The sequence below is a fragment of the Paramisgurnus dabryanus genome, chromosome 9 (genome assembly GCF_030506205.2).
Source record: "Paramisgurnus dabryanus chromosome 9, PD_genome_1.1, whole genome shotgun sequence".
In the NCBI taxonomy this organism is placed as follows: domain Eukaryota; kingdom Metazoa; phylum Chordata; class Actinopteri; order Cypriniformes; family Cobitidae; genus Paramisgurnus; species Paramisgurnus dabryanus.
The window spans coordinates 26,037,011-26,052,154 of record NC_133345.1 but is presented as its reverse complement, the minus strand read 5'-3'; the positions used below and the strand labels follow the sequence as shown (position 1 = coordinate 26,052,154).

General features: G+C 38.5%; 1 protein-coding gene across 1 annotated transcript; it reads left to right on the top strand.

Moving 5' to 3' along the window:
• The first annotated feature begins 37 nt into the window (after positions 1-37).
• Positions 38-14,590, top strand: trhr2 (thyrotropin releasing hormone receptor 2). Its single transcript, XM_065278908.2, has 4 exons — positions 38-209; positions 2,256-2,980; positions 3,639-4,056; positions 8,574-14,590. Exons 2-4 carry the CDS (start codon positions 2,595-2,597, stop codon positions 9,240-9,242), a joined length of 1,473 nt encoding a protein of 490 aa, XP_065134980.2. The 5' UTR covers positions 38-209; positions 2,256-2,594; the 3' UTR covers positions 9,243-14,590.
• Positions 14,591-15,144: the final 554 nt, after the last annotated feature.

Sequence of the window (15,144 nt, the reverse complement as noted above, 5' to 3'; positions counted from 1 at the left end):
TTTATCCACTAAGGGGGGCTATTGTTACGAAGGGAGCTCTGGTTTAAAGGACTTGCAGTTAAAAGAGTGCATTTACTAGCGCTTCTTCGCAAGGTTATGTCAATTACTTCACATCACTGCATTTTGTTTTTTCATCTGGGGTTTACATCTGAGCCTTCATGCGAGGTGGTTTTCAGTGCATCGGTTTCACACAGCAAGAATGACGTCTGGTAGGAAACGCTTTATTCTTTACCTTTAGAAGTTAGAGGTATTTCAAACCTAAGTGTTTTTCTTTATGCATAACTCAGTTTAAAATATTTGCATTACTTAGAGAAATGCGAATGGATAATATGTACAAAATTGTTAATATAATTTCGTTTCATTGTGAGTATTGTCTACAAATGTTTAACGTTTTATTTTTAGACTGAAATATAGCCTACTTCGCTTCGATGTTTTTGAAGTCTTATGTTAATCAATCTCTCGCTCACACGTTTTTCTGTAAGATTTATTTTTGGTGTTTTGAAAATGCATATTTAAATATAAACTATTATTACGCGTACTGACATACATATTATAAAAAGCATATATTCATGCATATTCATGCTGCCAAATTCTTGAAAATTCATGCAAAATTCAGAGTCTTTTCAGAACTATTTTTATTTCCATAGTACACTTAAAAATAAAGGTGCCACATTATGCCACCCAAGAACCATTTTTGGTTCCATAAAGGACCTTAACAACAAAATAACCTTTTGTGTTCTGTTTTATAAAAGCTTTTTTGTAGTGGGAAAAGGTTCTTTAGATTATGATAAGGTACGAATAAGAACCATTGACTAAATGGTTCTTTGAGGAACTAAAAATGGTTCTTCTATGGCATCAGTGTGAACCTTTAGCAGCACCTTTGTTTTTAAGATTGTATGTAATCTTAATTAGAAATATGTTTTCTATTCAAGCACAAATAAAAGCGAGACACTGACTCTCAGATCAACAGTTTGCCTTTGTTTAAAAACGTACCGAGTTGCCTACCTAGCAGCATTAATGGGCATCACCTATTTTGGGGCATCAGAGGTTTGGAAGGCGTAGGCTATATGAAAACTGTTGTATATGTAGACAGCTCACTAGTTTTTAAAGCACACATGTTTGCCTAAAAGCCCTAAGAACTGATTTATTATTCTGTTAGTGATTCAGTCAAGCTAAACACTGTGAATGACAACATTGCAGGATGTCTGTATATTAGCATAAGTGAAAATTTGTGGCAATGAGAATACAGCTCTCCATGTGATAGTATCTGAATATTATAGATATTGCTAATATTGGATGTTACTTGGATGTTTATTAAGTTAAGTAAATGCAGCCACTCTTTATTACTTGTTATTTATATACCCTCATTATAAATACAGCTTTATAATTTTTGAATTAGATTTTCGTTCCTTTCTGACATATATGGACATCATTTTGATTCTTTCACATACACACATCTGTGTCTCTCTTCAGTACATTATTTAAACTCGCAGTGCTCTTGTTTTGTTATAAGCATTCACAGAGTAATAGAATATGAAACAGAATAAGATGAAGTCCGAGCAGGTCGTGCAATGTTGGCAATTCGTGATCGAGTTCAATTACTCTGCATATCGCATCCACCTCAATTTATTAGGGAAGCTACAGGTGAGGCAGTGCAGTCTTATTTCCAAGCCAAAGAGACAGCTGAAAAGAGCAACAGATGTCCAGAGTTTATTAAGCTTCCCCCATATCTCGACCCTATTTAGAAGCTTAAATAAATCGAAAAAACACAATTTCAGACTAGAATTTTGTTAAAATGCTATCAAAGAACATTTCTAATATTTATATTGTGCAATTTATGAGGTACGGTTATCTAAAGGTTTCTAAGATCACTGATGTAAAGCATAGTCAAATTGATTTATACATAAATACTTGGTTATTAAATGTGGAATGTGCCTTTCTGCGATTTTTCCTACTTATCACTGTGCGCCACTAAAATGTCTCATTTGAATAATTAAAAGCTTCTCATACATGTTCAGAGGAATTCTCCTAAAACCCTGACTAAAGCAGGTGTTATGGGAATATTTGTAACAAGACAAAATAAAGTGTTTATGCTTTTTTAATCCGTAAAGCTCTAGACTCCATGTGTCCTGTCTTATCATTTTGTGCAAGCTGAAATAGACTATTATTTATCAATTAACACATGGTAATTAAATCCTCTTAACAGTGATTGAGACTTGCATTTTTCCCCACTAACTACTGCAATCTTTTAACAGGGTGATCGACTGGATGGACAATTGTATTACCAGGTGAAAAAAGAAACTACGAGAAAATTAGCCTCTGGTTTTAAATGAGATGCCTTTAATGGAGGGATACTTTTACAGTTTAACACAGAAGAAATAATGGGTTGCAGTCTGCAGAGGAACATCCTTTCACAGTCGAAGGCTAGAAAATGAAACGACATACCTAAGAAAAAAGACCATTAGTAAAATCTGGAACACAATAGATCATTCATTTGCACACCGAAAGAGTAAATTCTCCTTCCCTCTGCACCATTTCTTTCTTACTCTCTGTGTGTAACACACATACTCATACACACGCCAAAAACACAAATCATGCCAGAAAATGTTAGCTCCAGAATGGACACACCCACAAACATCTCCCTGGTGGGACCCGGTGATGCCGTTTCCGAGTCCCTGGAGTATAAAACAGTTTCTGTGTTTTTGGTGTTGCTGGTCTGTGGGGTGGGAATTGTGGGAAACATCATGGTTGTGCTGGTGGTTCTTACCACGCGACACATGCGTACACCCACCAACTGCTATCTGGTGAGTTTGGCGGTGGCGGATCTGATGGTTCTGGTGGCTGCAGGTCTGCCGAACATCTCGGAGAGCCTGATGGGCACCTGGGTGTATGGGCATGCCGGGTGCCTGGGCATCACCTACTTTCAGTACCTCGGCATTAATGCATCCTCCTGTTCGATCACAGCCTTCACGGTGGAAAGGTAGGATAACGATTTTAAAGAAACAAATTAATTGAAAATTGTGGGCTTTACTGGAGTCTTGTGGTTTATTACGTATGAGGTGGGCATTATATATCTAACATATTTCCTGGCAATGAATAAAGCATTTTAAGACTTATTTCTATTAAAGGTGACATATCATTAAAATCTGATTTTTTCCATGTTTTAGTACTATAATTGGGTCCCCAGTGCATCTATCAACCTAGAAAATGTGAAAACCCAGTGATCAACCCAGTTCCTTAGTTTTGGTAAACCATTCTCTGCAAGCATGTGAAAAAATAGGTGATTGAAATTTGGCTCCCCTTGTGATGTCAGAAGGGGATAATAATCCATGCCATTTAGTGCAGAGATCAGCTCATTTGCATTTTAAAGGACACATCCAAAAACGATACATTTTCATCACACCTATTTGAACATGCTATAATAAATTATCTATTGGGTTTACATATGTACTGTGGGGACACAAAAGATTAATTTTACTTTTTTGAAAAGTCTTGTGAAATGTCCCCTTTAAAGCACTGATTGTAGGTAGGACATATTCAATGGTTTAAGTCCTTTTTATTTAAATTTCCACAATTATCCACAAACTAAAAATGTTCTGTGGTCTTTAACTTATTAATCTTGATATTTGGTTACTCAGGTACATCGCCATATGTCACCCAATGAGGGCACAAACTGTCTGTACGGTGTCTCGAGCCAAGCGCATCATTGCTGGGGTTTGGGCCTTTACCTGTGTCTACTGCATGCTTTGGCTCTTCCTAGTGGACATCCAGGTGGACCCCGAGGGGCGTGTACAGTGTGGTTACCGTGTCTCTCGAGACCTCTACCTGCCCATCTATCTCATCGACTTCGCCATCTTTTACGTCATCCCTCTACTTCTGGCCATTGCCTTATACGGTCTCATCGCCCGAATCCTTTATTTGAACCCTCTACCCCACACACCCAACTCGGGCACCATAACTGCCCCCACTCTCAGGAGGAGCTGTAAAGATCCAGCAGATGCCAGTAAGGCAGGTCGCCAAGGACGCCCGAAGACTGCGCTCTCCTCCCGGAAGCAGGTGGGTGTGTGTTTGCATGCTTGGGTTTATACAATTAATTCAGCATTTTAATATCCACCGAGACTGCAGTCGAGGGCAAACGTGGGGCAAAGCTCCTCTCCTGTATCGTGCTGTATGATTATTATCTCATATTTGGTTTTTGAAAGGTCAGTTCTTTCAATGGGAGTAATGTTTCGCTTTAATAAATGTCAGTTTGTATTTAATGTGTTGCTATTTTTCTCCGGAAGTTACTAAACTGCTCCGAACCTAAAGTGTTTCTTAATAACACATTTAATTGGTGGACTTTAGATAATCAAGACTGGTTTGTTGCACATTTGATTTAATTTATTTGACCAGCTTTGAAGTTTATTATCCTAACCATGGACTCATGGCCAAGCAATACAGCAAATCACAATCACTTTTATAATAATTTTTTACACAGTCTATAATATCACAAGCACACCTACCTCACCATCACACCAGAATAAACACATATGTGGATCTAAAGCATTTTTATTACATGAAAGGGCCTGCAGGCAACATATTGTGCCTCTGGATGATTAGGATAGGCTATAGCTGATGAGCGGAGAGACATTAGAGGCAAAATCATAGTGCCCTTTGCTTTTACATGACCAACAGTGCATTAGCTGTGTTAAGACACTGCTGGACTCTCAGACACATCACATGTTTTACAAATATGATTTGTGCATGTGAGAAAATAAGAGCTGTTGAGTAATGCAAAGACCAGCCTTCGCCCAACCTATTTTCTTCTAAATTAGTCATAACGTTTTAAAATCAGTTACGTTAATGATATTGCTCAAATACCCAGATATGCTTATCTATTTATGGATAATACTTAAAGGGACGTTCCACTTTTTGGAAAATATGCATTTACCTCAGGAATAGTGTGGATAGCAGGGGACTATTTTCGGGCAGTGCGTAATATCAGCCTAGTATAGTCCTAACTATATCTGCCTAGAAAATCGCAACTTTTAATTTTCTGTCGGCCTTATACACGATGTAACTACAGAAGAGTCAAGTTTTTAATAGGACAAATATTGAAACTCTTTAGTTATTTTTTAGTGCGATGCTAATGGTCTAATCAGATTCAATGGATTGTGCTAAGCTATGCTAAAAGTGCTAGCGCCAGACCCGGAGATCAGCTGAATGGATTCCAAAACGGTAAAAATCAAATGTTTAACTCTAGGGAAGCTGGAAAATGAGCATATTTATAAAAAAAAGTGGAGTGTCCCTTTAATAGGGTTGAATGGCTATTTTGAAGGGTCAAATGGGTACGACCATACAACTTCAGAGCAGCTGATGATGTTTCAATGTGAACTTCAGGCCATTCAGGTGTCCTTGGGCTTATCGTGAGTGTGCTTGTGTGTGCGCTTAGTAGCTCACGTGTATCTCAGATGAAAATCTTGAAGATTCAAGTGGTCCCCACTTGAGCAGAACATTAGCATAATATGATTTGTGATGTTCAGTCAAGTATGCTTAATATTCCTGAAGATTATGCTCTTTGAGGTTAGGAGAGTGACTCCCTTTTGTACCACCTCCAGGCGTTTGATCGCTTCATCTGAAAATTTCAAAAAGTTCAATGCGTTTCGAGATTTCGTGCAACTTTGGTGCCGGAGTGAAGTTATCTCTTCTACGAATCAGATTAAGTCATCATTACAGTAGAGGCTTCTCTTTATTTAACCTAATCGTGAGTAACAGACGGCTTTGTTTGTGCTGTGTTAAGACCTTGTTTTCTATTGATAAGGAATCACAATAACCAGATAATAAAAATGCATATTCAAATATTCACTGTCAGTCATGCGGTGATTATCTGCTGCTTTGTTAATTTAAAGAGCTCCTCCCAGCCTCACACGGCTTCAATTACACGCTTTGTTTTGTAGACAGTTTTGTCATTATTATTGAAGGTCTCCGTTCTCGCTCGTCTGTCTCTAGCATGGGATAATAAGTATGCGCGCACCCCAGTGGATGCCCCACGTGTGTATGTCAATGGGAGGATTTCAGTATTTATTTGTCACTTGAAATAGGTAAGGGGACACAGAGGAGGCCTGTATTGTGTTTTCTTTGAAAGACTGCAGATATATCCCATCCTTCTCATAGGGATTCATCAAGTGTCTGTCTGTTTACAATTACCCTGGACACACAGGTAATGTTTGACTGAATCTGATGGAAGGCATCCATCTGTCTATATACCACCCTATGTTGCCATGGCACTTTACTGCTAATATTTTTATGCAATACTGTAAAATGTATGCATAACTTTTTTAAAACAGATGTTTAGAATTATGATTAAGTTCATAAAAAAGATAGTTCTCCCAAAAATGAAAATTCTGTCATTATTTACTCACCATCATGTTGTTACAAACCTGTATGAGTTTTTTATTTATTTTAATGAACACAAAAGAAGGTATTTTAATAAATGATGGTAAGTACACAGCTGCCGTAACAATTGACTTCCACAGTAGGAAAACAAATATAATGGAAGTTTACATTATATTATATGAAATAATGTCCTGGCTTTTTCTGTCTTGTACTGGCACTGAATTGTAGCTGCGTGTTGGATACCCGTTAGAATATTCTGAAAAAGGAAACTACTGTGGGTTAATATATGTTTTTTGAAGTAAAATGATATGTTTGAGAGTAAAAAATATTCATATTTTGAGCATATTTATACATATTTGAGTAACTTAAAGGTGCAGTGTGTAAATTTTAGTGGCATCTAGTGGTAAGGTTGCGAATGGCTTAGGTAACTGCTCACCCCTCGCTTTTAAAACGCATAGAGAAGCTACGGTAGCCGCCACCAGAGAAACATGTCATCTTCCGAGACAGCTTCGTAAAAAAGTTTGTCCGTTAAGGGGTTCTGTAAAAACATGGCAGCACAAAATGGCAACTTCCATGTAAGGGGACCCTCGATATGTAGATAAAAATGTCTCATTCTAAGGTAATAAAAACATAGGGTTCATTAAAAAAAGGTCTTTATACACCCCTGATAATATAGTTTTGTATATTATTTTGCATTTCTGTCAAGAGATCCTTCTTAAAATTACACACTGCACCTTTAATGTTTTTGGCTGGAGAAAAGAAGAATGGTAAAATGCCTTTATGAGCTAATTTTGATTATTTGGGTGAACTGTTCCTTTAAAATCAAAACTATGTGTCTAAGCCTGTTTGTATTTGCTCAAAATAAAATACATGTCTGTTAAAATATTTTTTAATTTGAAGTTCGTAATTTCCGTACTTTTGTAGAATTGTGATATTTGCTTCAAAAGTAACATTATAAGAGCTGTTAAAAATCAATATGAAAGTCCTTTCATATTTTTATATTAACAATGAACTCACTTGCTTTTAACTTAATGGCAGCAGCTTGGTGAAGTGCCCTTTTCTGTTCCAGCATGATAAGTAAACATGGGCTTTTATGGAAACTAAAGGTTTTGTATGGATTCAAACAGCCTGACAAATAACCTTTAAGGAACCATTATATTTAAGTGTATTTAATTAAGACTCAGTGGAGACCCAATTCCTGTATCCATGCAGCAGTGCAAAACCTTCCCCGAAGAGTGGAAGCTTTTAGGATGAACCAGCACTGTGAACTCCCGTGGGTTTGAAATGAAATGCATTTTTTGGTTGGTTGCTTTGGGTTTCCTCATACTTCTAGTTATAAAATTAGGTTGTTTTTATCTGTCACTGCTTGAAATCCCACAAGCCCAACATCTGTCAACACTAAAGGGCGATTTATAGTCGTGCGTAGGTCCTACGGCGTATCAGCGACGGCGTAGGTTCCGCGTCGGTTTTCATTTATACTTGTGCGTCGCCGTCCGCGTCGACGTGCAAAGACACGCGAAACCGCTGGTTGGCAGTAATCACGCGTGTAACCACAGTAGCAGCAGAAGTCGTCACAGAAGAAGAAGCTAAGCAAGTTAACCCACAAACGAAGAAAAAATAGCAACTTGTTGTGTATAATTTGAGAAGACCAGCAATGATGTAAGTAAATAAACAGCGACTTATGTTGCAGTTTTAGTTAAATCACTCCTCAACTTGGCTCATCTTTGTTTTCACCGTCTCAACCGGAAATACCTATGACGCAGTTTTTTTTACCTGACGGGAGGGGTTCTGGTGGACCAATCACAGAGCTTGCGGTCCGCGTAGGTCCGACGCGCTGTTAGGAATTTTGTGAGGTGCGCGTCAGGCTACGCAGAGCTACGCACAGGCTACGGATAGCCTACGCCGTAGCTACGGCGTAGCACCTACGCACGACTATAAATCGCCCTTAAGGATGTGTGGGAACTTGTTAAAAGGAAAACATTTGTTCATACCATTAAAAAGAAGATTTTAACATATGTTCACACAGTTAATAACTTCTTGATAATGTTATAAAAACAACTTGTTTAAAGCGTAGTAGAATATGTTAACAAGAGACACATGCTTGCTGTTATTAATAGTCCATGATAACTAAACAAAAATAAACTCTTGCTTTATGCCAAACCGACACTTTTTAAACTTTTTCCTTCTCACCTCCTCAGGTCACTAAGATGCTAGCAGTGGTGGTTGTGCTGTTCGCCCTGCTATGGATGCCGTACAGAACCCTGGTTCTTATTAACTCATTCGTAAGCACGCCCTACCTAGATGCCTGGTTCTTGCTCTTCTGCCGGATCTGCATTTATGCCAACAGTGCGATCAACCCTGTGGTTTACAACCTGATGTCCCAGAAGTTTCGTTCGGCCTTCCGCGGGCTGTACCGCTGTCAGAGGGAGGACGGACAACATCGGACGCTCTCCATGCTCCAAAGTGGATGCAGCCTAAGAGACACCCGACCCTGTAACAATACCAATGGCACCAGAAACACACTGAAGAAAAATGGTTCAAGCTCCCCTAAGCAAAACCAAAACAAACTCAACGACATAGAGAACACCCTAACAACAAGCGATGATGTAACAAACGAGACAGATCCAAATGTACACATCGGGAACACTGCTAGCGATAAAAGCCAAACCTCAGAAGACAAGGAGATGTCTACACTGAAAGATGTGGACAGGAGTGAGAATACTGATAATGGTAAGAATACGGAGAAAAGCGAGGCTACTATTCAAGATATCATCGCTGACATGGGAAGCACAGAGGAGATGCTGAGCTCTGCCACACTGGAAAAAACTGATCAGAATGACAGAGAGCTGATTCATAGCCATGTATAAATCACTAGTACTCAATATTTTCCTTATTTACTGCATGCAGAGAATGAAAAGAGATCCAAGAGGACAAAAAGAGGTTTGAAATTGTGATGTACGTCCTTAGCTGTCGTGTTCTCTCTCCAGTGAAGGTGGCAAAACTGACATGCCTCCTTTTCAGAGAGACACACACATGGCATGCTCGATTTGGGCAAATGATCACAATGCAATTCAAACTATGATAAATATTTGACAAAGTGTATTGCAGCTGCTCAGTTATAAAGACTAGAAGAACAAAAAGGCATAAAAGTGCCCTGTAAGACTAAAGCACAAATGAGACCTCTTTAATGTCTCTTTTTTTAATGAGTCTTTAAAAGATTCAGTCAGTTTATCTCAAAGAACTTCACCCAAAAAAATACTGAGTAACAGAGCATAAAGATGAACTATATGTATAATTCAGTTTTAGCTCAATTTATTCAAGACTTTAATTCAATGAATTTAATTCACACTCCGGTGTGTGCTGTCTTTTCTCATTACATAGGTTGATTCCAACTGAATGAGAAAAAACAAATCTTACCACCCATCCAGCTTTTAAAGCAACATCCCTGAGTTGTCCTCAAAAAACACTGAGGAACTTGGCAGGTGCTTTAGGGCATGAGATCCATTCGGATGCATTCAACCAACTATAAGGCCCAGAGACACTTCTGTGTTTTTACTAACACAAGACATCCCATAGTTGGATGTATTGTCTATCCATTTGTTTCATAAAAACTGAAATACACTCAACTCCCTGTATGGCTAGAGGTATGCTGAGCTTTTTAGACCCCATTTATGACCTCATAAAGATGAGTAGAGTAAGGCATTCATTTGTCAGGTGTAGTTATTCACTTATTTCTGTAGAGAGCAGAGAGAGCCGATGGTTTCTGTTGAAGCAAGGAGAGGCCTGTTTACACCTGGTATTAAGGGGCTGTTTATACCTGGAATTAAGATTGTTTTTTGTCGATCGGATTACACATGGTATTTTAATCCTTCTCTTTTGTCTACTTTTGACCGCTTCTGCCCTGATTACTTTAAAGGGAATGCCCTTTGGAGATTGTGGGCGAGTACCTCGCTTTCGTTTAAATGCGAGCGGGAGAAATGACGGATTGAAATTGATGCAAACTAAGGCCCTGGCCGTTTCTCAATGTCAAGGAAGGATCCTCGGAAGCCAGTATTTCGAGGATTCTACGTCATCGACGTCCATCGAAGGACTGTTCCAATGTCGAGGATCCTCGGAATTTCAGCCAAGGACTGAGTCCTTCGTTCGAGAAATATTCCATAGACAGGAAAGGATGCATATGTGTATCCTTTGCGCGCTGACATCACCCACAATCCTATGCGCGCAGCACCGAAAACAGACCTTTCATTGACGCAATGACGCGCACTTGCTAGCCTGTTCCATTTAAGTGTTCTTCGAATGCTTAAGAGGAGCCTCGCCTATCCTCTGAACGAAGTGACTTGTAAGGACTAGTCCTGCCAAGGAAGTATCCTTGACATTGAGAAAAGGCCCCTGTTTACAAAAGAACACTCAAGGGTGAAAACGTAAAAATATTTTATCGGATGTTCATTTCGTTTACACAGTGACAGCATTTTTGGGGCTAAAAAACGCAAAAAAGTGAAACCACCCTCCAGAGTGGAAATCTTAAAAATGCTCTACAGTCACGTTCCCGTCTATAGGGTAAAAACGCAAAAGTCTGCTCAGGGTGGCTTTCGTCGCTTCTCTTTCCAGCAGTTGTACGGAATATTGACAGCTAGTATTACTGATGATGAGGTGCATTAATTACATCTATAAAATTGTTGATGCGCCAATTCGTCAGAGGCAAACCAGGCAGCTTTGGACGAGACCTAGGAGAACAAGGAAGAAGGTTGTATGCAGGTGCACAGACTTCATGTTGTTGTGTGTCAGTGCTTCACATTGCCATCTAGCGGCCTGGAGGGCATACTACATCGAATATCACACACTTTTGCATCACCATATTCACGCAGTTTTCCCCCCAAAACGTTCGTATAAACATTGATAAAAATTGATAATGCAACACTACTTTTGCATTTTCTCTTCAGATCGTTTTCGTGTAAACGTAGCCTAATATTATGTCATATTACCACAGTGTGTTTTCGACTACCTTTGAATGTGGTCAAAAGTGGACAAGCTCAAAACTTTTTACGTCTCGTTTACACATGTATTTAGTGTCGTCACTTGTGATCCGATCAACCGAAATGCATCTTAATACCAGGTGTAAACCGCCTCTTTAAGATGTGTTTTGGTCGTTTGGATCACAAGTGGATGACACTAAAAATGGGGTGTAAAACGTTTTAAGCTCGTCCATTTATGACGACATTCAGAGGTAGTTGAAAACGCATTAGACTGCTTTTGTGGTGTAGATGCGCACGTAGTTAAATGTGTTCAAACAGCCACAAGAGACTGCCTACTCTCCACATATGTGATTTACAGAGCACATTATTTTTACATAAGACCTGACTTCTAGCGCGACAAGCAGGGTTCAGCACTATCTTTAGGCTTTCATCGATATAACTTAAGTGACTGCTCTCTGCCTCTTTTATATTTGTTTCATTTTGTGAGTGTTTGAAAGTTACGCAAGCTTATACATGTGAAATAAAATAAATGTGATATGAAATCACATTTTATAAATTTGATATGAAATATCAGAGAAAGCTCTTAATATAAATGTGCAAAACACTGTGCAGCAACACAAGCAGCGGACTCCGACATAATATTAGTTTGCATCAATTTAAACCTATTATTCCTCCTACTTGCAGTTAAACAAAAGCAAAGGGACTCGCCCACAGACCACCCCCTTAAAGTAATCATGACAGAAGCTGTCGAAAGCAGACAAAAGAGACAGATTAAAACACCAGGTGTTTAACCAAAACACATCTTAATGCCAGGTATAAATGCCAGCCCACAATTAAGAGATGTAAGTAGTTGTAACATATACGTATATGTCAAAATGTCAATCAAAATGATTAATAACTTGTTGATTGATGACCCCTCTTTTATGACTTTTAGCTTTTAATCAATAATCGTTGGCATTTTTTATGGTTTGCATTTTTATGGAGTTATGATAGTGCCAGTCTAGTTCATTGGCGGCCGCTGACTTCTTTTTTTAAGGGCACTTGATGCGTAGTTCGTCACAACATGTATTTAGCTGTCATGTGTGTGGATCCATTTTTCAAAATATGTGTTCTTTGCATTGAGAGATCCTATGTGCATCACGTGTCTTGTCAAAATAATTGCCTGTTTCAGATGCGTCTAAAGGGTTTATGATAAAAGAGACGCTCGCGTTTGCCAGATACTCACATAATCTCATGTGTAATCATAGTTTACTGTTAAGGGAGTGTATTGCGTGTATTTTGTGAACATGAGCGTCTCTTTTATTATAAAAGGTTTTGACGCGTGTGCAGCAGGCAATTATTTTGATGAAACACATGATGCACATGGTTTACATGACGCAACAAACACATCTTTTGAAAACATGAGCAACACACATGACACTCCGAACACTTATTTTGAATTTGCGCCCCTCGGATGAGCAGTCACGAGCCGCCACTGGTCATGTTTGACTGTCATTCTTATGACCTGTTCTGTGTGTGGTCTGACCCCCACCAACATATTGCCCTGTTCTGAATGTTTTGACATGGTGAATAAATGTTTATTTTGTGTGTGGGTGTTTGTGACCCCCCACCACCATTGTCCTACTGATGGTTCATCCTTTCCTCCTCGACCCCCAACATTTATTTATTTACCTTGTCAACACATTTAGAACTAATTACACCTATCACAAACTTAATGGGGGGTAAGGAAGGAAGACATATCTGTTACAACAGGGCAATGCTTGTGGGGGGTTAGACCACACAAAGGAACAGGTCATAAGAATGACAGTCAAACATGATTGACACTAAAATAACACCATAAAAATGTATATTGTATATAAGTATAATATACTTGATTGACAGCGAAAAGCCATAAAAATAGGGGTCATCAATCAATAGGTCATCAATCATTTTGATTGACAGTTTGACATACAACTTCTGATCTAACCACAAAAAAATTATTTTTTCCCTGAGGATCACAGTGAGAGCGAAAAAGTAATTCTGAAGGAACAGTGTTATTAAGCATGCGCTACTTTATGCCTTTCAAAGCCTCTCAAAGTGGTTATGTGGAGATTTAACATTGGCATGATTTGCTGTCATCCTCAGTTGAATGTGAATCATGTGTTGCTATTTTGGTATGACATTAAATCTGCTTTCTCTGAGGCCGGGTGAACTGCATCAAGAAATTTTTATGTCTTCTGAAGTGTTTTGTTGTTGTTCTTCTTGCGGAGAATGTGTCGTTCTGCATTGAAGCACAAGTTGAATTCGACATACTTTCCTGTACTATGAACCTTTCAGTTTTCTTGTCTCTTTCTCAGAGATGATTATTCAATTTCAGACTTCCTCTGCCTTCCATCCAATATTTTTTGGACTACATTTCTGTATGTCATTTTATGTTGAGAGATGTATTAAACAGTGAACATTGCTTAGTCTGTAGCGCATAATGCTCAGCCTGTGTACGGTAATTTTAGACTGTGCTCGTCGCTATCCCACAATGTTTTGAGATTCCTAATATCCGCTATTTATTAAAGTCATGTTTCCATGCCAGAAGCTTTTCCTGATGTTGTTGAAAAGACAATTGTGAGCCTAGAAAGCTTATTACTAGTTTCTATTAATAATGTAATCTATTTTGAAAGCCATTGATATTATGTTCATATTGTGATATGAAGCTTCTATTTGCTTTTCATTTAAAACTGTGTTCGGTGTTTGCTTGAATTATAATTGAATGTTAAAATCTGTCTGGGTGTTCAGTACAGTTCACTGCACTGTTTATTTTTCAAAACAGTAAAAAAATTCATATGAATGAAAAAAGCATATATATATACACACACATTTTTTTCTCCTTGCCTGGTTTCATTTGGCATCCTATGTGAAAATTAAAGCTGGATACAAGTGCAGAATTTTAATGAGTTGTTGATTTATTCGTGTTGATGCTGGCACATGCTTTGAAAGGAAGAGAAAAAATACCGGTTGCGTACAAGTAATGATTTTTGTTGCACGCGTTTGTGAGCTGTCGACGGCTAGACGACCTGTGCTATAAGCAAATGACAGAAAGATCACAGATAGAAAACAAAGATAGATCACACTTCAGCTCATATTTGTACAGTAGCAATTCGATCTGACATATGAAATGAGTCCTAGAGTGTGGGGGACCATAGTCCGGTAACGATACATGTTAGATGATGATGATGATGATGATAACATCAGATAACTCTATATGGATAATTTACTACACTCTCAGAAAAAAGATACATGAAGGTACAAAAGTTTTCACTGGGGCTGTACCTTTTCAAAAAGTACACTCTTGTACCTAAAAGGGGGTATATTGGTACCACCAACATTGGTACCTTAGGGGTACATACTGGTACCTCAAAGGTACATACTGGTACCTAAATGGTAAATATTAGGAGCTTACAGATTACAGCAGAGACTATAGTTTTTAAGTAAGCAAAGTGTTTGGTGTGAACCAGAAGATCATCCCTGTGTCTCAATCGGTTCCCTAGCTGAATCATATCGTGTACGAAGATTCGGGCACTGGTACGGACCCTAGCTCACTTTACATTGAGACACTGTTCACTTATTCTCCTGAGACATGGCTGCTTAAGCGTGTTGTGATCATTCACAGCTGTTACTCATCAACAACCGGCAAACCCAACATTTCTAATTTTTTTAACTTAATTTTTAAACAGTACATTGTGTAAAATGCTGTCATTATTCTCTTACATATCCGTGCATAGAATTTTAAATATAAAAATATTTTACAATTTTAAATATTATT

Excerpts from the sequence above, each read along its gene's own strand:
- trhr2 (XM_065278908.2), top strand. The coding sequence starts at position 2,595 with ATGCCAGAAAATGTTAGCTCCAGAATGGACACACCCACAAACATCTCC. Across the intron at positions 2,981-3,638 it reads ACAGCCTTCACGGTGGAAAG|GTACATCGCCATATGTCACC; the intron begins GTAGGATAACGA and ends TTGGTTACTCAG. Across the intron at positions 4,057-8,573 it reads CGCTCTCCTCCCGGAAGCAG|GTCACTAAGATGCTAGCAGT; the intron begins GTGGGTGTGTGT and ends TCACCTCCTCAG.